This window comes from Candida jiufengensis, assembly GCF_024610255.1.
Source record: "Candida jiufengensis strain CBS 10846 chromosome Unknown scaffold7, whole genome shotgun sequence".
Classification (NCBI taxonomy): Eukaryota; Fungi; Ascomycota; class Pichiomycetes; order Serinales; family Debaryomycetaceae; genus Lodderomyces; species Lodderomyces jiufengensis.
Window position 1 is genome coordinate 956721 of NW_026261556.1, and position 23050 is coordinate 979770.

Consider the following 23050-nt stretch of genomic DNA (forward strand, 5'->3'; position numbering starts at 1 on the left):
TCAAACAAAAATTATTAATTAAGACTTTGCATATTTCCATAATTTCCTTGATTTTTAATCACTTATTATAAGGAATAATTGAGTCTAAATATAGAATAAACTTAAAGTTTTAAGTTAAGTTGATTAGGAAAATAATAGAATACTTTATTTTATTACAGCCTCTTTAAGTGCTTGAATACGATTAAAATTTCGAGGAGCAAAATTTCTAAAAATTGGAAGTTGTTCCCACAAAGCTCACAAAACTTCGGAAGTTTGTAAAAAAGGTTCTATATATTTCAGTAATATATATATTTCTGAATTGTATGTAACACATAAGAATTAAAACCCAGAAAAATCTCTTACATGAACTTAGACCAGATTAACAGCATCATAAATTATTATTTAAATTAGCACCATTACTGAAATTCACAGAATTCGCAAAATCATTAACATCATTAAAATTATTAAAATTGAAGTTAAAATTAAAATCATTAAATTGTTGTTCTTGTTGAATTAAATTTTCAAAATTACTAAACAAATCAGCATGTTTAGACGATGATTCAAATCCATTACTATTATCATTGAAATTATCAAACTCAAAATTATTCAAATTTTCTGAAGTTCCATAAGTATTCATAAAATTTGAAAGTATTGGTCTAACATCTGTATCTAAACTTGAAAATGATGAAGTTGATGATGTAGTTGGAGCATTTGTATTATTTTCGTTGGTGTACATTCCAATTGCATTATTTTCATTCGATAATTTCTCAAGTTCTAATGAATCATTTCCCGTCATTTTGAAAACTTCTGGGAATTTGTTAAAAACTGAATTAAGATGATTATTTAATTCTGGTACTATATCATAAAATCTTACACTTGCTTGTTTTTCCATAACATCAACTAAAATTCTTAAAAATATTCTACTCATTAAATCACAAAACATTCTCTTATTGTCCAAATTTATACCTTGAGCTCCATTATATGCAAAAAATCTCAAGGATGCTTGAATTAATAATAAACTATCCAGATATGATGAGCTTGCGTTCGGGTAAACTAGACAATTTCCCAATAAACTCAAATAAGCGGCCATTGGATAGAAAACTAGGAAAGGAAATGAGCTTTCTTCAACAGCTGATAATATGTTGGGATCAACTGATAATTGTAAAATTTTTCTAGCTGCTTTTAATGAAGTATTACCATATGCTAGTAACCTATCATCTTCAATCTTAAAATCTTTGATAAATGGAACTCTATTTATGGCAATTAAATGTGAAAAGTAAGAAAAATGAAATTCTAAAGTATACAATTTTGCAGTTTTTACATCACCTGGAATGCAATTTGCAGTAAAAGATTTTTCTTCAAACGTTGGTCGAAGCTCAGGTGCAATGAGTTCTGCCAATTTCTTCATATTGTCATTTATTTCATTAACAACTGTTAATATACCTTGAATACTAATTCCTGATGGTAATTTTGAGTACAATTTACAGTAACTTTTGGCTTTAATTCTAGCCAACATTAAGGAAAAATAACCGGCATAAGAATCAGGACCGATTGACTTAACTTCTTCAACAATTTTTTTAACGTTTTTCATATACTTTTTATTAGCAAATAAATCTAATGGAATTGAAAAAATACTTGGGTCAGCTTCTGTTAAAGTTGAAACATCCTCGTAATTGATTAACATTGGCTTACCACTTTTATAACTAATTTCCACTCCAAACATTTCACAAAATGCCCATACTCTTCGGCAAGTCAATGCATAATTTTGATCATCATCATTTATGTATTCTGCTCTATGAATACCATATTCTTTTGCATAACTAATCATACTGCTTATTATTCCGTAATTAATGTGAAAATCCGAAATAAATGACTCATTGACAATCAAGGATAATAATGCTAACCCTTGAACTGATTTAACACCTTCATTTTTAACAGAGACAAATTTATAATATTGCATAGTTGAATCAAAAAACCTTGCTCTCATGTTTTCAGCATCTTTAGTTGTCAATAAAGATAAATTGGGATACAAAAGTGGATCAATTTCAGTAGCATTTGTGAATCTTGAGAATGCTAGTACTAAACTTGAACTCATTATCAAGAATTCACTCATTGAGATGTTCTTTTTTAATAATTCAACATCATCATTGTAAAATTGGAAATACTTGTGGAATATTTCTCGAAGTGTACTAGCTGAACAGACAAACGTTGGTGAACTTAATCTATTATAATACAACTCTATAGCTTCAAATATTAGATTTTTTTCATACTGTTGTAGAAATATAGAATTTCCATCTTTGATTGTAGTTTTTTCAAATAATTCATTTTTTGACCTTTCCATAGCGTTCGTTAAAATCATTGGCATCTTCCTTAAAGGTGAATATAAATCGTCAGTTATAAAATTTGTATTAATTCCTGTTATTTTGTTTTTTAGCCAATCTAGTGATTTTGCTGATAATGTAAAAAATAATGAATGAGTTCCACAATATTGTGCTAATCTATTTTTCATTCTTGTTGTAAAACAAGTTTTATCGGATGGTGCAAGCATTTCTTTCATTATTTTTGGATCTTTTATAACATCTTTAACATTATTCAGTTCGTACCCAAATAAATCTGTGTCTAAATCAGTTTCTTCAACGTCTTCAAAAACCTCTTGTACTTCTTCTAGTGCTTCATCTTCTTCGATTTCATCACTTGAATTACCATGCTCTGATGAAAAAGACAAACTACTTTCATGAGAATTTCTATTGTTAATTTGACTTAGTACACCAGATCTTGCTGATGGATCTAAATTTGAAACAATATTATTAATTAGAGATTCTAAAGCGTTAATTCTTGAATTCAATTCGGTAACAGTTTTATCCTTTTTAGTGACTTTTGCGGGTGCGGGCTTTTTAGTATTGATTCTGTCGCCATTTGAAATATTGGTGGTTGTAGTATTATTTGGTTTTGTTTCTCTTTTTTTACGTGGTTTCTGAACTAGTGTATATACACATTGACGATTTTTATCAGCACATTTTTGACAAGGATTTTCACCATTACATTTTGATTTTCTTTTCTTACAAAAATCACAAGCTAATTTAACCTAAAATAGAACAGCTGGTTAGTATTGCTCCTTCTAACCGTATATAAATGGATAAATAGCTAGTGCAGCTAACTTCTAATCATTCGGGCCCAAAAAAAATATATCTACATACTCTTACTCTTTTCTCCCCACTTTGAGTAAACTCTGGATTGAATGTTTGCTGAATAGTTGACATTGTACTATGATTTTAATGGGGCATTAGTTTCAGCTTAGCCTGTTAAAAAAAGATCTCTTTAAATGCTTCAAATGAAGTAAGTGTATAAGTAAGTCGGTGGCCAAATTTATAATAAAATTAACTAAAATAAATTAATTTTAACTATTGATAGACAATATAAATTTTTTAACCCATGCAACATTTAAAATTTAATATAACCCTTATTAAATTTAAATCTTATTAAAGAAAAGGGTTTTTTTTTCATTAAAAATTTTCAATTAACATGAAGCATAAGTTAAAAAAACAATGATAGGTCTAGTAATTAAACATTGTAGGTTCATAATTTCTCAACTTTTACTCAGAAAGTAAATCTTTGTCATGTCAATCCCTTTTATTTATTATTGTAACTTCAATTGAATATTTTAAAAAAATCTAGATCTTGTCCTTTTTGTAACTAGTTAATATAAATTACAAATAATAATAAAACAGTAAAGTAAGAATGAGAACGAAAATATTAATAAGTTACCTGAAAAATGTATTGAAGATGAATATTACTCGCCTATATTATTCTATTATTTTAGCATATAGCTTCATATTAATTACACTAATCTACCGTTTTTCACAACCCAACAACATAACATAGCCAGTATTTTTCTCAAAATTGAATGGAAAGTGTTTTTTAGTGCCCAAAAATTTGATAGTTGTGTAAGTTATTGATTTAAAGTACGTTTAGATTCGTATCTAGCTATAAGGTCTAAGTTATATTCCATAACAAACAATACTTATAAGTCAAGTTGGAAAAATATTAGTTAAGCGATTGATGGTTAAAAGGCTACCAATTGATCCGACTTTTTTTTCTTTTCATGAAACTATGAATTGAATATCGAAAATATAAAATTAATCTAAAGTAATTTCTCACATCAATTTCATTAGAGTATAGCAAAACCAACAAGAACACTCATCAATGGTGTCAAAAAAGGCAACTCCTATTTTTGCAAATAAGGAGGATGGCAATTTCAGAGAGGCTTTAAAATTATATGATCTGAAACAATACAAGAAATCATTAAAACTAGTGGATGCAAATTTGAAAAAAAATTCAAATCATGCAGAATCATTAGCATTGAAAGGTTGTATATTATTTTATACTGGACATAAAGACGAAGCTGGAACATACATAAATAAAGCCATCACAAAAGACTCTTCAAATTATTTAGTTGATCATTTAGTTGGATTATATTATAGAGGGTTAGAAAATTATGTTGAAGCAGCTAAATGGTTAAAAGCAGCTAATGATAATGGATCTCCTAATAAACCAATATTGCGTGATTTATCGTTTATGCAAGCTCAAAATAGAGATTTTAAAAATTTGGTTGAAAGTAGACAACAATATTTAGAACATGCACCTGGGTTTAGAGCAAATTGGACAGGTGTAGCTATAGCTCAGCATTTAAATAAAGATTATAATGGAGCAATTGGAACTTTAAATAAAATCGAAGGAATAATAAAGGATCATTTAACGGAAAATGATATGTATGAACATAGTGAATGTGTGTTATATAAAATTCAAATTCTTGCAGAATCTGGAAAAATTACAAACGCATTAGAAGCATTGGAACATGATAAAGATAGTATAAAAGATAATTTATCATATTTGGAGTATAAAGCAAAATATTTATTATTATTAGGGAACAAAAAGGGAGCTTCAGACATTTATAGAGAGCTTTTGAAAAGAAATCCAGATAATAAAGATTTTTATACTTTATTAGAAGTTGCATTAGATATATCAAATGAGCTGCCAGAGATTCGATTAAAACTTTATGAAAAATTACAAACATTTTATCCAAAATCAGACCCACCAAAATATATTCCATTAACATTTTTACCATCTGATTCAATTTTATTTAAAAACAAATGTCGAGACTATATAATACCTCAGTTATTAAGAGGTGTACCTGCTACATTTGTTAATGTTAAACCATTATATCAAGATCAAGATAGATTGAAAATTATTGAGGAAATTGTTATTGATTTTCTTGAAAATGAAGCATTTAAAAATCCAAATCCAACAGTCACTGTGTGGACTTACTTTTACCTTGCACAACATTATTTGTACACAAACAATCTTGACCTAGCTACTAAATATATTGACTTAGCATTAGATCACTCCCCAACTTTAGTTGAATTATACATCATAAAGGCGAGAATTTTAAAACATTTGGGAGATTTGCAAAAAGCGTCTGAGATCATGACTCAAGGACGAGAACTTGATTTACAAGATAGATTTATCAACTCCAAAGCAACAAAATATTTACTAAGAGCTAACAAAGTGGATGAAGCTATAGATTGTATATCATTATTCACAAAATTGGATGAAGGTGCAATTAATGGATGTAAAGATTTACATATTATGCAAGTAAATTGGGTAATAATAGAAAGCGCCGAAGCATACGCCAGAATTTATCATGAATTAGAAGAGAAATTGAAAGATTCCACATTTGATAAAGATAGTGAAGAGTACGAACATGCATTAGAAGAAATTGAATCATATAAAGGCTTAGCATTAAAAAGATTCCAGGCTATTCTCAAAACTTTTAAAATTTATTACAATGATCAATACGATTTTCATTCATATTGTTTAAGGCGAGGAACACCAAGAGACTATATAGATACAATTAAATGGGAAGACAAAATCAAATCATCACCTGTATATATTAGAGCATTAAAAGGATTATCGGAATTATATTTCGAATTATATGAAGAACAACAACATTTATCAAAATCTGATACGAAAGAAGATGATTTCAAGATTAAAAAGAATGGTAAGAAGCAGAAAAAGGCAAAAGCTCAAAATAACAAAAAGAAGCTGGAACAACTGGCAAAAGTAGAAAGTGAAAAAGATGATCAAGATCCATTTGGAGTTAAATTACTTCATGAGTTACAAGATTCGGACATTATTGAACAATTATTTGAATTATTCCAAGATATGAATGAACAAGCACCAAGATCAAAATTAGTGTGGGAAAATTTATTTAAAATTTACTCAGCTCAAGGAAAATATGTCTTGGCGTTACAAGCAATAAAGAGTTTAGATAAAGTTTTAAACTCAAGTGGTGATAGGAAATTAAAAGATATTGGTGAAAAGATAATTACACTTTCGCAAACTACTCAAGAGGATAAAAATGCAAATCAAGCAATTGTTAAGGTCGTTGAAAAAGGTTTAAATTCAGCATATCCAGATTTTGAAAAATTATCAATCTCGGAATTTACAGAAGTATATAGTCAATAAAATTTAATAGATTAATATTAGGCATAATTACGGAAGTAATCCCACTTGTAGTTAATTCATTGTCTACTTATTGAATTTATGAATTAATCCAATTATCTACTTGACCTCTGGCAACACTACCAGCTAAATTTAAAGTTTGTCTACCTAATGGGAAATAGCTCACACTATACCAAACAGCAGATAATAATTGAATAGCTGCAAAAACAATTGACAAAAGTGTACTTCTCAAACTTAAACTACTTATTAAAGTTATAATGATACTTGCTCCAAATACAATTGTGAAAATAATTCTAGTTGATGAAAACAAATGTATTAAATAAGCTTGAGGACCTTGTAATACTCCAAAACTAACTAAAAAGAAAATCGATCCCAATGACCAAAGTAATGCAAATTTTCTAGGTTTTAAACTTAATATAGGAAACAAAAATATACAAATAAGCCAACAACACAAAGATCCAGCAAAACATAAAGCAAAAATTAACATTCTGTCCCATCTAGATAATTCAAACATTCCTGGATCAGAACTAACATAATTTTCATCGTCTTGTAAATATATTGATTGATTTCTAAAAGGATTTAATTTCTGTAGTTTTGTTTTGAATGAATTTGATTCTTCTGGTTGTGTTACTGGAGGTGGTAATGGAGCTCCGTCACTTTCATCTTCTTGACCCAATGCTGTATAACGATTGGTTTTAAATGATTTGAAAAATGACATTAAGTAGTATAATATGTACAAGTTTGGTAAGAATTATAATCTGAATTAGCTTCGGATTTAGATATTGATAACCCGCATGAAAAAAAATGTCATATTTTGAGTGTTAATAATTTATTATTACGATTTTAAATAATCACAATCAATTAATAAGGCGAATTCAGATATTCAACTACCACAAACATGTCTACGCCATCTGCTGAAATAGAAGTGATTGATCCAGAAAAGCAATTTGTCAAGACATACGTTGAATTAATGGAATTATCAAAAAATGCGCCATTTGATCAATTTTATTCAACTCATGATTACAATAAATTATCATCATTAGGTCCAAGTTTACCAAAATTTAAGTACAATTTTCCAACAACATCAACAGATCAATCTTTTACTGATGAAACTCCAAAAATAGCGAAATTCAAATCTATAAAACCACCTTTCAAATTTTCAACAGAATTGAAAGTCTCACCAAATGAATCTATTTACAAAATTAAATCAAATTTAATTGAATCGATTGAAACCTTAAAATCATCAAATATAAAACCACGAGATTTAAAATTAATGGTCAAATCGAAAGTTGCTCAAGATTCAGCTACATTATCTACATTAATTGGTGATAATCAAGAAATAAGTTTTAATTGTGTTATTTCGAATATACCTTCTACAACAACAACTAAAGAACCAGAACCAGTAATTCCTACTTCAAATGACGATCCAGAAGTTGAACAACCATTTGCACTTTCTTCAACAGCTTGGTCCAAGATATATGAAATTATATTGAAAGATATTAATGATCCTGCCAAAGCTAAAGCATTGGTTCATAAATTCCAGCAAGATATATAAAATTAAATTAATATAATGGATTTTGAATTATTCTCTTTTTGAATAAGTTTTTTTCTATTTTCCTTTTCTCCATTCTTCGTATCTTTTGATAACTAATTCATTCAATGAATGACCTTCTGGTCTACCAACTCTTTTCTCATATAAATAGTAGGAGGCAATCCCCATGCCAACTCCAATTATAGGATCTAAAGTTCTTGAAATTAAATAAGGATATTGCATTGACATGATTGTAGAATATGTAATGAGTAAATAATACTTCTTATGAACGAGTCGATATCAATCACCTTAATCTAATAATAATAATGCTATGTATATACTCAACTTAAGTCGTGTAAAATTTATGAAACTTTTTTTTTAAGTATGGAAAAATTTTTAATTTTTTTAAACAGAGTTTATAAAGAAAATTACTTGTAATTACAAAATTCATATATTGATTAAAAATAGTTAAGTAGTTTAACTCGAAAGATCAAAGTATTGGTAGTTGGATATTAAAAAAATAGTTAGATAGAATGGCAGCAGTATTTCCAAGAACTTGTTTCAAATGTGGTGAAGTTGGTCACGTTGCTGATGATTGTACACAAGAAGAAAGATTATGTTATAATTGTCATAAACCAGGTCATGAATCGGGTGATTGTCCAGATCCAAAACAAACTACTTCAAAACAATGTTATTCATGTGGTGATGTAGGTCATATCCAAACTGAATGTCCGAATCAATCTCAAGGTACTAAATGTTATAATTGTGGAAAATTTGGTCATATTTCAAAAAATTGTGAAGAACCTCAACAAAATAATCAATCACACTCATCATCATCATCATATAAAAAACCTTTTGGTGGTTCATCAAGAGGTGGTAGTTCTGCAACTTGTTATAAATGTGGTGGTCCAAATCATTTTGCAAGAGATTGTCAAGCAGGTGGTGTTAAATGTTATGCTTGTGGAAAACCAGGTCATATTTCAAAAGAATGTCACTCATCATCAGGTGGAGCTAATTATGGATCAAAAACTTGTTATAATTGTGGTAAATCTGGTCACATTTCAAGAGAATGTACCGCATAATTATTGTTTTGCTAAATCTTTAATTTTTCTTTCTGTTTTTGTATTCTAATTTTTTTTTGCATATATACTTGATCTTCCAATGATATTTTAATCTATAATTTAGTGGATGGAATTTTTAAAAAAATTGTTTATAGTGACTAATTAGTTTTGGAAATTGAAAAAATTAATTTTAATATTTGGGTCTTTAAAATGTTTTCGAAATATTGTTGAAATATTTTTGTAGAATTTTAAATTATTTTATATAAATTTTTGTGGATAAAAATTACCTAATTTATATAATAAAGGTTATTATAGAGGTTATATAACTGCTATAATTTCAAAATTTTTAATAAATTAAACTAAATGTAATTGTCATAACCCGGAAGGTTATAGATGAACTGAAGTATATAAATTGAAAAGTATTGTTATGAAATATAATACAATGACCAACAAAGCAACACAATAATAAATAATAAAACTCTACCCGAAGTAGTTGTACCAAACCATAATGAAGATCCCATAAAGTAATCTACAATTGGTCTAATAATACTATTGATGAAACCGTCAAGTTTTGTTGGTTTTAAATATAATGTCGTAGGCCCGCTAACTACATTAGTGTTTGCTTCTAAAGATCTTAAATCTGAGATATTATCAAAATTAGCAGAAGCTGTCAAACCTGAAGGTAAAATTTGTAAACATCCTGATAGTGGTGAAATTATCAGTTTTGGTGGATTAAAAGGAATTGAAATATCTAAATATACAGGTCTATGATCTGATAATAGAAGTGAGTCTATTGCTCCATATTTTTTAACTTCTGGTAAATAATAATGTAATTGACTCTCGTATGTGGTATCATTTGAACCTGGTTTTTTCAATAATCTTAAACCTAAATTATCATTTAAAATCTCTTCATAACTTGATAAATATAATATACGATCACACCAAGATGGAGATCGTTTTGTATTATAAATAGCTGTATTAAGATGATACTTGTAAGTTGGTCTGAACGTTATCTTTGCTTCAGAAAAATTTTGTAAAACCCCTCCATCTATCATACTCTTCTTTAATTCATCATATTTATCAACTAAAGTCTGGATCTTTTTTATATATTGTGCATCATTTGTTGGTATTTCCAGTAATGAAAATAATTCTTGACTTTCTGCACTATAAGACTTGTAATCTTGTGTAGTCCTATAGTTTAAATCTCCCATTATGAAAACATGATTTTTAGGTTTTATTAATCCATATCCATCTCCAAAATCTAATGACCTTATTAAATTATATAAGTTTTGATTTCTTTGTAGATAGTAATACTCCCCTTCGTAGGCATTTAAATGTAATGTTGCAAATGATAACTCAACTGAATTTAAACTATTAAATCTACCCTCGGGACAATAAGTTACTCTAAATCCTACTGCCCCTTTTAAACTCAGATATCCATATCCACAAGAGCTTGTAGCAGTTTTAACTTTTTGAAATTTTGAAGTGAATGGACTAATAAGAATCATTCCCGTGGCTCCTAAAAAGTTCATAGATATAGTTTGAAAGCTTGATGGGTTTTGATATTTCTCTTGTAAAGCCGACTGTATTAACCCATTTAATTTAATTAATTTGGAATTAGCTTCAGATGTGAATGAACTATCTAAAATTGTACAAAACTCTTGAAATCCAAATATATAAAGTGACGATATATGATCTGGTAATGCTTCAAGTAAATGAGAAGTGAATAGATCTGGTACTAAATTTTGTTTATTGCAATTGTACGTTAACAAGAACAAAGAAAATGGTTCTGGAGGTTGTGAAGACTCAGGCATAGCTGTCAGTTTGTGAGATTGTAATTGATAAACAGTTTTAAAGATGAAATTGTTTATTTAATATTGCTGTAGATATCCGTAAAAAAAAAAAAATGTGAAACAAACTAAAAATTCTTAAATACTTTTAGACAATTAAGTTTATTTGTGATATCAATTTACATTAATTTTACAAAATCAAATGGCAAATGACATCTTTTATTGAGGCTCAAAGACTTTCATTGGAAAATATACATGCCATAGAGGACGCAATAACTAAACGAGTACTAAGAAATCCGGAATTAATACCCGAAGATTTACAATCAAAACATGGTGGTAACATACTTCCGCAAAAGCTGAATTCATCATACACCGAAAATTTAAAACTTCTACAACAACATGAACTTAACTTTTTTTTAGAAGAACATTTGAGACTACTTAAATCCATTTTTCACTGTTTCGAGGATGAAAAATATATGTATGAGCAAGAAGTTCAGCTATTAAAAGATGATACAAATTTTTCAAAGTTTGATAAAATGGCTGAAAATATTCTAGATGGGGAAAATCAAGATGAAGTAGCAGCAAATATGAAAAATCTTTACTCATCCTTCAATACTAATAATCCAAGTAATATTCGATTCAAAATTAATAAGAAAACAAATAAAGAAAAGAGGCTAGTGAAAAGAAAATTTATATTGAGTTCAGCAGCAAGTCATTTGAATGAAACCAATTTCGATGAAGTGTTAGAATTGAAACCTTTTTTTGATATTTATAATGCAAATTTCACGTCAAAAAAGAAATCTTATATGGAGTTTCTCTATAATTTTCAGAATTTTCCTTACGAGATTACAAATCATTTGTATGATGACTACTTAAAAGATCTTTATAATTATTTATGGTCAAGATACAATCTATTGAATCCTTTAAAGAACTCGGATAAAATAAGTAAAGAAGTAAATGCCATGTCCTCAAAAGATTCTGCAATCGGTCTAACGAATACTAATCAAGTGTCAAATTTATATTGTAAAGCGTGTTTTAAGTTGTTCACAAATCAAAGTGTTTATGATGGTCACTTAAATGGAAAAAAACATAAGAAAAATGCGGCAAAAGTTGGTGATGATACATCAAATGGGAATTCAAATTTATGGTATGAAAATGCGATTAGAGTTTTAGCTAAGAATCTAGAGCAAGAAATAAATCATACAGAGAAAATGACAGTTTTATCGGAAAGAGAAAAATTCATTGAAGATCAAAATAAAAACGATATGGAAAATGAATTTACTTCGGCCGAGTTAAGTTCAAGTGATGAAGACAATTCAGAGGAAAATGATTCAGATTCAGATTCAGAACTTTTTAAAAATTTACCATTAGGGCCAGATGGATCACCAATACCATACTGGTTATATAAATTGCAAGGTTTACATAGAAAGTATACCTGTGAAATATGCGGAAATGTTTCTTATCAAGGTAAACAAACATTTGAAAAACATTTTAATGGTCAAAAACATATTCATGGATTGAAATGTTTAGCGGTTGAAGAGGAGGATTTTCCATACTTTAAAAACATAACAAGTATTGATGAAGCTCAAAAATTAATTCAAGTATTGAGGAAACAAAATAAATTTGAGCAAAATGAAGTTCAAGATGCAATTGAAGTTGAAGATAAACAAGGTAATGTAATGAGTTATGTAGATTATGTAGATTTAAAACGTCAAGGTCTAATATAAGATTACCATTTCAATCAATATGTCGCGTCTGAAACGGCCTAGTGAATAATAGAAAAAAAAAATTGTGCTTTGTAACATTTGAAACTCTTCATTGCAAAATTATATGATAAGAAGGGCGTTGAAAAAAACTAAAATGAATGGAGTCTTTGCAATATATAAACCATCAGGGATATCATCAGCAAATTTTATAAATGATATACAAGATTTGTTCACAAATTCAAGAAAATTTGCATCAGATTTAAAAGCTGCAAGAGACAAAGTATATTATGATCTAAGTAGAGATAAAAAGTGGCAAAAAAGAGCAAGGAAGAAAGCTGATTCGACAAAGGTGAAAATAGGTCATGGTGGAACATTGGATCCTTTAGCGAGTGGTGTTCTAGTTGTTGGCGTTGGATCAGGAACTAAGAAATTACAATATTATTTAGCTGAATGTCAAAAGACTTATGAAACAAAAGCACTACTTGGAATATCTACAACTACAGGAGATTCAGAAGGGGAAATAATAACCAAAAATGAAACTGAGCATATAACTCCTGAATTGGTAATTGAAGCAACTAAAAAGTTTATTGGAGACATTAAGCAAACACCACCGATTTTTTCAGCATTGAAAGTCAATGGGAAACCATTATATGAATATGCAAGGGAAGGCTTGCCATTACCAAAAGGTATCAAAGTACGAGATGTTAAGGTGCATGATATATCGGTTGTTTTAGATGACTTACTTACCAAAGATCACGAGTTTACAAAGTTAGAAAGTCAACTAGACGAAAACGGAGTACCAAAAGAGCATGGATTAATGAACAACCCAACACTAAATGATTCGCCACTATATTTTTCAAGACAATACTTAGAAAAATCAGACAAATCAAAAGTCAATAACCCAAGAATACTAGCCGATGGTGAAGAATTGCCTGAAAAGCTACCTTTAATACATTTTATTTCAGATGTGTCATCAGGTACATATATCAGAAGTTTAATAAGTGACATAGGAAGAGCATTGGAGCTGTCAGCATATATGGTAGAATTAATTAGGTCAAAACAATCAGAGTGGGAGTTGAATAAGAACGTCTTTAAATTTGAAGATTTCAAAAAAGATGAAAATATATGGGGTCCTGTGTTGCAAAAAGTGCTTAAAAATGGTGGTGAAAATATAAATTTAGCTGAGGAGCTTGACGAAGCTGAGAAAACTTTTAAAGAGGCAACAGAGGATGAAGACGACGAACCTACAGAGAAAGTTTCTGTTGGTGATAGTGAAAAAACTGAAGATGAAATTCATAAAAAGAGAACAATTGATCAAGTTGATTAAATTTAATTTGCAGCAAAACAAAAAAAATAAACTTGAAGTACATAGTATAATTGCATAGAATTTTTTTTTTTTAAACTAAATAGATAAAGTAATGAAACAATTTCTACGATATTTAACTACACATACAAAGCATGCTCAATTCTATGCTAAATCAATTATAAATCCAATAGATTATAAACTAAAATTTCCAACAAAATTCATACCAAAATCTGTGTTGGTTTTTTCAACTCCTACTAATTTACCACAAATTATTCAAGATTCAATTGATTTGTTTCAAAATGAACAATTACAAGTCATAGTTGCAGGGATCGATACAATGATTCCATATTCTCATAGAAATGGTGTTAGTGAATTATGGTTGGACCAGCCTATAAAAATTGGGGCCTCAACGTTGTTGGAAGAAAAAGATAAATTAAATGAACCACCAAGAGAAAGTGATGGATTAAACCCTGTAACTGCTAGGAAAAATTGGAAAAATATACTGGGGAGTTTAAATATTAAATTAAAAAATGAAATGGATGCTAGTATTAGTCTAGCAAATACTGTTTTTTCAACTGGTTCAATTATTACATTATTTTATTTTGATCCAATATTAAAAGTTGCACATTCTGGCGAACATTTATGTGATTTAGATATTGAGTTACCAAGAGGTGTAGTTCCAACACACTCGTCGGTCTTAATTGAAGATAAATGGACTCCGTTGTATCCTGGAGAACTGTTCAAAGTAACGGGTTGTGCTGGTAATTTACTTAAAACTATTGAGCAAAAACCAGCTGCCAAATTCTTGGAGAATAATGATAAGCTTATGAGTTTAGGAAGTAAAGAAACAGAGGTGTATGTCAAATTGCGTAAACATGGAAATTCATTAGTTGAAAGGTTCAAAGTAACTGCTGGTGGTGGCGGTTGGGGTGTAAAAGCTGATTTAATAGCATTATCGCCAGAGGCTAAACCTAAAAAGGGAGATGAAGTTGAGTTTTTCATGGTAACACCAGATGATAGATATTTATCAAAACATAACGATGGAAACATAAGTAAATTTCAAAATTCTATAGCATTTGCAAGAAGTTATGAAGAAATAAATTTCAATGAATTTGAGGAAGAAAAAGAGCATGTTTTTGAAAATGTCTTTGGTTGTGGTTCTGAGCATGGGTTTGTTTTTAACGGGGTCAAGCATGATTCACCCGGTGAAGCTATCTATATAAAATTATAGGAAGGTATAAAGATTCATTTTATTTTATTTATTCGTGTACAATATTTCTACTTTCTTTACTTTCTCTACTTTGTTTTTCGTAATGACCATAAAATATATCACTGGTGATCTATTCAATCATAAAGCAGTTGGTAAATCAATTGTGTTAGCACATGCTTGTAATACAGGAGGGAGTTGGGGTGGTGGTATAGCTGCTATTTTTAGAAGAAAATTTCCAGTAGCAAATCAACAATATTCAGAGTATTGTCATAAAAACTCAAATTTATTAGGTAAAACTTTGTTATTAAAAGCTGATGATTTTGAAAAAAGTAAAATTTACATAGCTTGTTTATTCACGAGTGATTTCAATCAAGGACCAGAGAAAATTGCTTCTTATACCACAGATTCCTTAAGGGACTTATCAAAACAATTACAATCCTTAAAAGATATTGAATCTAGTAAAGATGGGAAAAAAATCGTTAATATGCCCAAGATTAATGCGGGAATTTTCGGAGTGCCATGGGAGTTGACTGAAGAAGCATTAAAGGAAGTTGATACTTTGGATTATAATGTATATGTTCTATAAAGGCTGAGTATGAATGTTAATGATCATGTAAATATTGATTGTAAAATATCGTAGGTCGTGTAGATTCAATCAAAACATTTTAAAACGTAGTGGCACCAAAATTATAACAGAAACTTGAGTTTCGTTATCTTTCTTTTTTCTTTGATAACAACAATTAAATCAATTCTATAACCGAATAAAGATGGATGAACAATTAATTGCAACCATTAATAAGTTACAGGATGCATTGGCTCCATTAGGCGGCGGATCATCATCACCAGTCGATTTACCACAAATTACAGTTGTTGGATCGCAATCTTCTGGTAAATCTTCTGTATTAGAGAACATTGTTGGTAGAGATTTCTTACCAAGAGGAACTGGTATTGTTACTAGAAGACCATTAGTATTACAGTTAATTAATAGAAGACCAACAAAAGAAAATAAAAAGGATTTATTAGATATCAATGCATCGGAGGATGGAGGTCAATCAGAAAATAATGTTGATGAATGGGGGGAATTTTTACATTTACCAGGTAAAAAATTCTATAATTTTGAAGATATTAGAAATGAAATTGTTCGTGAAACAGATGCCAAAACCGGTAAAAATTTAGGTATTTCACCAGTTCCAATTAATTTGAGAATTTATTCACCACACGTTTTAACTTTAACATTAGTTGATTTACCTGGTTTAACTAAAGTTCCAGTTGGAGATCAACCAAAAGATATTGAAAAACAAATTAGAGATATGATTATGAAATTTATTTCTAAACCAAATGCAATTATATTGTCAGTTAATGCTGCAAATACTGATTTAGCAAATTCTGATGGTTTAAAATTAGCAAGAGAAGTAGATCCTGAAGGTTCAAGAACAATTGGTGTTTTAACTAAAGTTGATCTTATGGATCAAGGTACTGATGTCATTGATATTTTAGCAGGTAGAGTTATTCCATTAAGATTTGGCTATGTTCCGGTTATTAATAGAGGTCAAAAAGATATAGAAACTAAAAAGACAATTAGAGAAGCTTTAACTAATGAAGCTAATTTTTTCGAAAATCATCCATCTTATAGAGCAAAAGCACAATTTTGTGGTACACCATATTTAGCTAAAAAATTAAATGGTATATTATTACATCATATTAAAAGTACATTACCTGATATTAAAATGAGGATTGAACATTCATTGAAAAAATATCAAAATGAATTACAATTATTAGGTCCAGAATTAGCAGAATCGCCAGCTTCAATAGCTTTGAATATGATTACAAATTTCACAAAGGATTATACTGGAATTTTAGATGGTGAATCAAAGGAATTAAGTTCACAAGAATTGAGTGGTGGTGCTCGTATATCATTTGTATTTCATGAAATTTTCAAAAATGGTATAACCGCTTTAGATCCATATGATCAAATTAAAGACGCTGATATTAGAACAATTTTACATAATACCTCAGGTTCTGCTCCTTCTTTGTTTGTTGGTACATCTGCTTTTACTGTATTAGTTAAACAACAAATTAAAAGGATGGAAGAACCATCAATAAGATGTATCAATTTGATCTTTGATGAATTGGTTCGTATATTATCTCAAATTATAGGTCAACCACAATATTCAAGGTATCCAGCATTAAAAGAACAATTATCAAATTTTTTCATACAATATTTAAGAGAAGCTTTAATACCAACTAATAATTTTGTTGTTGATATTATAAAATCAGAAGAGACTTATGTTAATACTGCTCATCCAGATTTATTAACTGGTACACAAGCGATGGCATATGTTGAAGAAAAATTTCATCCAAGACCACAAATTCAAGTAGATCCAAAAACTGGTAAACCTTTACCTAATCAACAACCACAGCAACAACAACAACAAATACAATCACCAAATCATGCAAATATACCTAAAACTGATGAAAATAGTAATGGGTTTTTTGGAGGGTTTTTCTCATCAAAAAATAAAAAAAGATTACAACAAATGGAAGCTCCACCACCAGTATTAAGAGCAACAGGTACAATGACAGAAAGAGAAACTATGGAAACAGAAGTTATTAAATTATTAATATCGTCATATTACAATATTGTTAAAAGAACAGTTGCTGATGTTGTACCAAAAGCTATTATGTTAAAATTAATTAATAGATCAAAAGATGAAATTCAAAAAGAATTATTAGAAAAAATGTATAATAATCCTGAATTACCAGATTTAGTGAAAGAAAATGAATTAACAGTACAAAAGAGAAAAGAATGTATTAGAATGGTCGAAGTATTAAAAAATGCTAGTGAAATTGTTTCATCTGTATAGATTTGTAAACGGGTAGATTGTGAAGTAAGCTATATATCTGTAGATTTTAATAAATATTTTTAATTCCATTTCAACTTAAAATTTGCTACTTTTGGTATTTCTAATTTTACTTAATGAAAGCGTTACATATAAACGATGTTAATGTTACTTCAATAGGAATTTTCAATTGATAAAATAATAGAAATGAAATTTTATCTAAAAGTTTAGATCTAGTAATACTAAATGTATGACTATGTAAAAATTAGAGCTACCTGAAAAATTTATTTGTGTAAAATGACTACAATCAAGAATTGATAAAGAACAATAAGGACATACAGCGGTTAAATATATTTCTTAATTATATTGTGCGACTTTTAATTATGCAATTACATGGAGATTTAAAGATTACGAAAGAAATAGAGATCAAATTATATTGAAAGCTTTTACAATAAGTGATTTTTGAAAATGGATAGTATTTAAATATTAATAATAAGTCATAAACAATAATTGCTTATTGATTTGTAAGTCAGATATTCATTTAATCTTATTTTCTAACTTCTTGGCATTCTATATATAATTTCCAAACATATCCTTCAATTATTTTGCTAATTATATCAAAGATCTTTTTTGGTCTTTTAATTCTTTTAATTATTTTAATATAAAATTTTAATTTTTTGTTTGTTTGTGACCTGAAAAATTTTTTATTTTTTATTTTTTTATTTTTAATTCTTAGTTTTTTTTTACTTTTGCTTTTCTTAAATTTATTTTTTTACAACCAAAACTTTTCAAGCAATCCAATCAACTTTAATTTGATATAAATAGATTCTTATTTCTTTAAATATTATCTTTACAAATTTCAAGTGAAAAGTCAAGACTCCTGTTTAATACATCATTATTGAAATTACATTTTAAATCAATATAAATTCTTTACTCCAGTTTGATAGAGTCATCTACTATTATCATTAATTAAAGCTTAAATTTTTTCAAGAACATCATATTTAGTTGTTCAAGAAAAAAAACATATTCAAGTAATATTCAATACTCAATAGATCATTATCAAATTGAGTTCAACAATCTTTGAATCCTCGGTGGTTTTCCAATAATTTTTATGCGTAAGAAAGAGTCACGACTAGATCAATTATTCTACATTAATAAATTAATCGAACCTGGGTAACATCAACTATACGTATTAAAAAAAACTCAACTCATTATTATTAAAATCAAAAAGATCAATTAATTTTTTGCCTATCTTGTCGTTCCAAGCATCAGTTTACATTACTTATCAATTTTTAATTCGCTGACATCGATAATATCATTACATTTTTATTAACTCATTCAATTCAATACTCGAAATAAAATCTACAACAAAAAGTATTTTATTCCCACTTATTGATAATTTTTTTGAAACGTTTCTTGCTACTTCTCTTTTCGTTTCATTTTTGATATCATTTTAATCTAAAAACTACAAAACTTCCACATTAAGAGTAAGTTTCAATTTCAAAAAAAAAAATCATTTATTTCATTTATTTAAATTTAAGAAAAAAATTTACCTGAAAAAAACTATAATTTATGGTTGCTCCTGCTTATCATCAAGACACCTTCGTTGATCATGAATTATCCACAAATTTAGATTCAACTTTTGCATTTGAAGGTCCTGAAAAATTATTAGAAATTTGGTTTTGGAAATCAGAGAATGATTTACCATCAAATTTAAAAGAAGGATTAAGATCTATTGATTTAAAATCTTGGGTCAAGATTTTGGATTTAGTTAATTGTAAAATTTTATCAATGAAGAGTTCAAAATTTATGGACGCTTATTTATTGAGTGAATCTTCATTATTTATTTTCCCACATAAATTAATTTTAAAAACTTGTGGTACAACAACCACATTAGCTTGTTTGGATAAATTATTTCAAACTGTTTCTAAAGCTTTGGGATTCCCAATGTTAAGTAAAGAAATTTATAAAATTTTTTATTCAAGAAGATCATTCATGTTTCCGGAGAAACAAATTCATGTTCATAAAGATTGGAAAAATGAAGTATCTTTATTGAATGAGTACTTCATTTGTGGTAAATCTTATGTTGTTGGTAATTTCGCAAGTGATGATCATTGGTATCTTTACTTTGGTGGTAAAGAAGAGGATAATCATTTTGGTTGTAAACATCATCAAAGTTCAATTGATCAAACATTTGAAGTTTTAATGACTGAATTAAATCCAGAATGTGCAAATAAATTTATTTATTCAAGAAAACCAGGTCAACAATCTGAAGATGAAAATACTGATTTAGGACATGAATTAGGTATGGAAACTATGATTGAAACTGAATTAGATTCTGTTTTTGAACCAACTAATTTAAATACTCATTTACCTTCACCATCATTATCTGAATCATCAGAAGGAGAGTCAGATATAGAAATCGATGAAAAAGAAGTGGGAGGTAAAAATTCTGGATCACAATCTACCACTACAGATTTTGAATTTATTCATGACGCATTTGCATTTACTCCATGTGGTTATTCATCAAATTCAATTTGTTCAAATGTCAAAGGTGGGTTTTATTATACTTTACATATTACCCCAGAATCAGGTTGGAGTTATGCATCATTTGAAACAAATTTTCCATTTAATGATTCAATTTCAATTATGACTGTATTAAAAAGAATTTTAAAAATTTTTGATCCAAAAAAATTTTCAATGACTTTGATAAATGAAAAGATCTTGAAAAATTCTACATCATTAAATAACAATTTAATTGAATCTGATGATAATGAAATTTTTAATTTATTAGGTTATAAGAAAAATGAAAAAATCATTTATGATTTGAAAAATGAATATAATTTATTATACATGAATTTTGAAAAGAAATGTTAAGTTGTTATGCTTTGTTTCAAAAGTTTTGTTTACTTCATCTTCTTATAGCAGTAATTACAGAGTATTTTACATTTAAATATATGACAAATGTTTTATATTATAAAAGACCTCTAAGGTGTAGAATTAAATTATATGGTACAGTTAAAACATTAATTTCATTTTTCTCCATAAATTTGCAGCAAAGTTTTTGTAAATTCAACCACACTATAAAGAATCTTTAATAAATAATGTAAACATCCGTACACCAATACTTTAGGTCTATGCAACATTAAAATACAAACTTATTCACAATCATCAAGTAAATAACATTAAAAACTAACTTAAACACAATCATCCAGTAAATTGTATTCATAGATATATTTAGAGTAAGTACACTTATTCTAATGAAAGTTTTTGATAAAAACATTTCAAATGAACAAATTAGTCGATTGACAATTTGAATTTCTTATTGAACATGATGACTTTCAATTGATCATACAAAGAAGTGACACCACTAGCAGAGTTGAACTGAGGTTGTTATTCGATTCATTAATGATAGGAGTTTTATTTGAGCTTTCTTCTTCAATAATGTATGTTTGTTAACACTTTATACTACTTACTCTCGCAAAAATTTGCATAAAGAATTAACATCCGTACCACAAATTTTTGTGCAACATTAAAATTTTGTTTCAACAAATTTGCACCGACAATGATTTTCAGAATTCAACAAACCTACATCAACTCATATAGTCAATTGTAAAGGTTTAAATGTATATATTATATTTATCAACTCATATAGTCAATGATAAAGTTTTAAATGTATATATTATATGTATATATATATTTTAAGCTAAATACACTTATTTTATTGAAATCTCTAGATAAAAACATTTGGAAAGAATAAGATACTCAATTAAATGATCTATTTAAACTTTTTACCGAAAATGATAACTTGTAATTGATCATATAATGAAATAACTAAAGCACCGGCAACTCCCCTCAAGATATTGGCACCACAACCTTTGAATAATGAAGCGACACCTTCAGCTTTAATAACTTGTTGAGCACAATCAATAGCACCTTTATATTTAACGGCTTGACCTGAAGTCATCATCATTCTTCTTCTAATAGTATCTAATGGGTATGAAGCAGTAGAAGCACCGGTAGTAACAGCCCAACCTAATAAGAATGAAGCTAAGAATGAACCTTGTAATGGACCAACTAAAACAACTGGTTTTAATGAATCATATAAACCGAAATATAAACCTCTGTAAACAATAATACCAACAACTGATGGACCAAAACCTCTATATAAACCAGCAATACCATCAGTTGCTAAAGTTTTTTTATAAACATCAATTAAACCATTGAATTCTCTACCTTTACCATCACCTTTAGCAGATTTAGCATCATTAGCTAATCTAGTTCTAGCATAATCTAATGAATAAACAAAAGCTAATGAAGTTGCACCAGCTAAACCACCTGAAGCTAAATTACCAGCAAACCATTTCCAATAACCTTCATTTTTTTTGAAACCAAACATAGCTTTGAATTTATCTTTAAAAGCAAAATTTAAAGCTTGAGTTGGGAAATACCTAATAACATTAGCAGTGTTACCTCTCCAGAATGAAGCAATACCTTCATCAGCAGCAGTTCTTCTGAAACAATCAATGATACCGGTATATTTATGAGATAATCTACCTTGTTTTAACATTTCATCTTGATTTTGAATTAATAATTTAACTCTTTCAATTGGAGCAGCAGCAGTTTTTGAAATAGCAGCAGAAACACCTCCCATAAGGAAATCAATTAAGAATTTTGAATCCATCTTGAATTGTTATTTTAATTTGAATAGTTATTTAAGTTTAAGCCTTAATGGTTGAAGTAAAAGTAAAAAAAAAGAAGAAGAAGAAAAGAAGAAGAAAAGGAAAATTTTTATATATTTTTAAATTTCGTTAATTAAATCTTCATAATAAATTTTTTATTTTTTTAATAATTTTTATTTTTATTATATTTTTATTTTTTTTTTTAATTTGATGTTGAAAAATTTTTCAGCTTATTTTTTTTTTTTTTATTATTTTTATTTTTAATATTTCTAATTGTGTAGTACTACCATAATGATTTTTAAAGTAGTACTACTATTAAAACTGTTTCTGAAAGTCAATGTCGTATTACGACATGTTTTATCTAGGTAGTAGTAACAACTTACACCAAAGAAATATGTTTATAGAAAATCAAAAGTTTTTATA

At 28.1% G+C, this 23050-nt stretch overlaps 13 protein-coding genes across 13 annotated transcripts; 9 read left to right on the plus strand and 4 right to left on the minus strand. All coding sequences in view use genetic code 12, as the record gives it.

Annotated features, from left to right (window-relative positions):
- Window positions 1–367: 367 nt before the first annotated feature.
- Window positions 368–3239, minus strand: ZNC1 (Znc1p; the record flags this gene model as incomplete). Its single annotated transcript, XM_051761347.1, has 2 exons — window positions 368–3064; window positions 3177–3239. 2 exons carry the CDS (start codon window positions 3237–3239, stop codon window positions 368–370), a joined length of 2760 nt encoding a protein of 919 aa, XP_051622237.1.
- Window positions 3240–4182: 943 nt separating this feature from the next.
- On the plus strand, window positions 4183–6504 carry KGF54_001024 (peptide alpha-N-acetyltransferase complex A subunit; the record flags this gene model as incomplete). Its single annotated transcript, XM_051761348.1, has 1 exon — window positions 4183–6504. One exon carries the CDS (start codon window positions 4183–4185, stop codon window positions 6502–6504), a length of 2322 nt encoding a protein of 773 aa, XP_051622238.1.
- Window positions 6505–6580: 76 nt separating this feature from the next.
- On the minus strand, window positions 6581–7219 carry KGF54_001025 (uncharacterized protein; the record flags this gene model as incomplete). The annotated part of the gene is made up of 1 exon (XM_051761349.1): window positions 6581–7219. One exon carries the CDS (start codon window positions 7217–7219, stop codon window positions 6581–6583), a length of 639 nt encoding a protein of 212 aa, XP_051622239.1.
- A 180-nt stretch (window positions 7220–7399) lies between these two features.
- KGF54_001026 (uncharacterized protein) lies at window positions 7400–8056 on the plus strand (the record flags this gene model as incomplete). The annotated part of the gene is made up of 1 exon (XM_051761350.1): window positions 7400–8056. One exon carries the CDS (start codon window positions 7400–7402, stop codon window positions 8054–8056), a length of 657 nt encoding a protein of 218 aa, XP_051622240.1.
- A 509-nt stretch (window positions 8057–8565) lies between these two features.
- On the plus strand, window positions 8566–9114 carry GIS2 (mRNA-binding translational activator; the record flags this gene model as incomplete). Its single annotated transcript, XM_051761351.1, has 1 exon — window positions 8566–9114. The coding sequence occupies one exon, from the start codon at window positions 8566–8568 to the stop codon at window positions 9112–9114; it is 549 nt and encodes a 182-aa protein (XP_051622241.1).
- Window positions 9115–9518: 404 nt separating this feature from the next.
- Window positions 9519–10907, minus strand: KGF54_001028 (phosphoinositide 5-phosphatase; the record flags this gene model as incomplete). The annotated part of the gene is made up of 1 exon (XM_051761352.1): window positions 9519–10907. The coding sequence occupies one exon, from the start codon at window positions 10905–10907 to the stop codon at window positions 9519–9521; it is 1389 nt and encodes a 462-aa protein (XP_051622242.1).
- Window positions 10908–11092: 185 nt separating this feature from the next.
- On the plus strand, window positions 11093–12610 carry KGF54_001029 (SF3a splicing factor complex subunit; the record flags this gene model as incomplete). Its single annotated transcript, XM_051761353.1, has 1 exon — window positions 11093–12610. One exon carries the CDS (start codon window positions 11093–11095, stop codon window positions 12608–12610), a length of 1518 nt encoding a protein of 505 aa, XP_051622243.1.
- A 103-nt stretch (window positions 12611–12713) lies between these two features.
- On the plus strand, window positions 12714–13916 carry PUS4 (pseudouridine synthase; the record flags this gene model as incomplete). Its single annotated transcript, XM_051761355.1, has 1 exon — window positions 12714–13916. One exon carries the CDS (start codon window positions 12714–12716, stop codon window positions 13914–13916), a length of 1203 nt encoding a protein of 400 aa, XP_051622244.1.
- Window positions 13917–14007: 91 nt separating this feature from the next.
- KGF54_001031 (uncharacterized protein) lies at window positions 14008–15126 on the plus strand (the record flags this gene model as incomplete). Its single annotated transcript, XM_051761356.1, has 1 exon — window positions 14008–15126. The coding sequence occupies one exon, from the start codon at window positions 14008–14010 to the stop codon at window positions 15124–15126; it is 1119 nt and encodes a 372-aa protein (XP_051622245.1).
- An 82-nt stretch (window positions 15127–15208) lies between these two features.
- KGF54_001032 (ADP-ribose 1''-phosphate phosphatase) lies at window positions 15209–15691 on the plus strand (the record flags this gene model as incomplete). Its single annotated transcript, XM_051761357.1, has 1 exon — window positions 15209–15691. One exon carries the CDS (start codon window positions 15209–15211, stop codon window positions 15689–15691), a length of 483 nt encoding a protein of 160 aa, XP_051622246.1.
- A 181-nt stretch (window positions 15692–15872) lies between these two features.
- On the plus strand, window positions 15873–17969 carry VPS1 (dynamin-like GTPase; the record flags this gene model as incomplete). Its single annotated transcript, XM_051761358.1, has 1 exon — window positions 15873–17969. One exon carries the CDS (start codon window positions 15873–15875, stop codon window positions 17967–17969), a length of 2097 nt encoding a protein of 698 aa, XP_051622247.1.
- Window positions 17970–19517: 1548 nt separating this feature from the next.
- Window positions 19518–20822, plus strand: SPE2 (adenosylmethionine decarboxylase; the record flags this gene model as incomplete). The annotated part of the gene is made up of 1 exon (XM_051761359.1): window positions 19518–20822. One exon carries the CDS (start codon window positions 19518–19520, stop codon window positions 20820–20822), a length of 1305 nt encoding a protein of 434 aa, XP_051622248.1.
- A 901-nt stretch (window positions 20823–21723) lies between these two features.
- Window positions 21724–22629, minus strand: PET9 (ADP/ATP carrier protein; the record flags this gene model as incomplete). Its single annotated transcript, XM_051761360.1, has 1 exon — window positions 21724–22629. The coding sequence occupies one exon, from the start codon at window positions 22627–22629 to the stop codon at window positions 21724–21726; it is 906 nt and encodes a 301-aa protein (XP_051622249.1).
- Window positions 22630–23050: the final 421 nt, after the last annotated feature.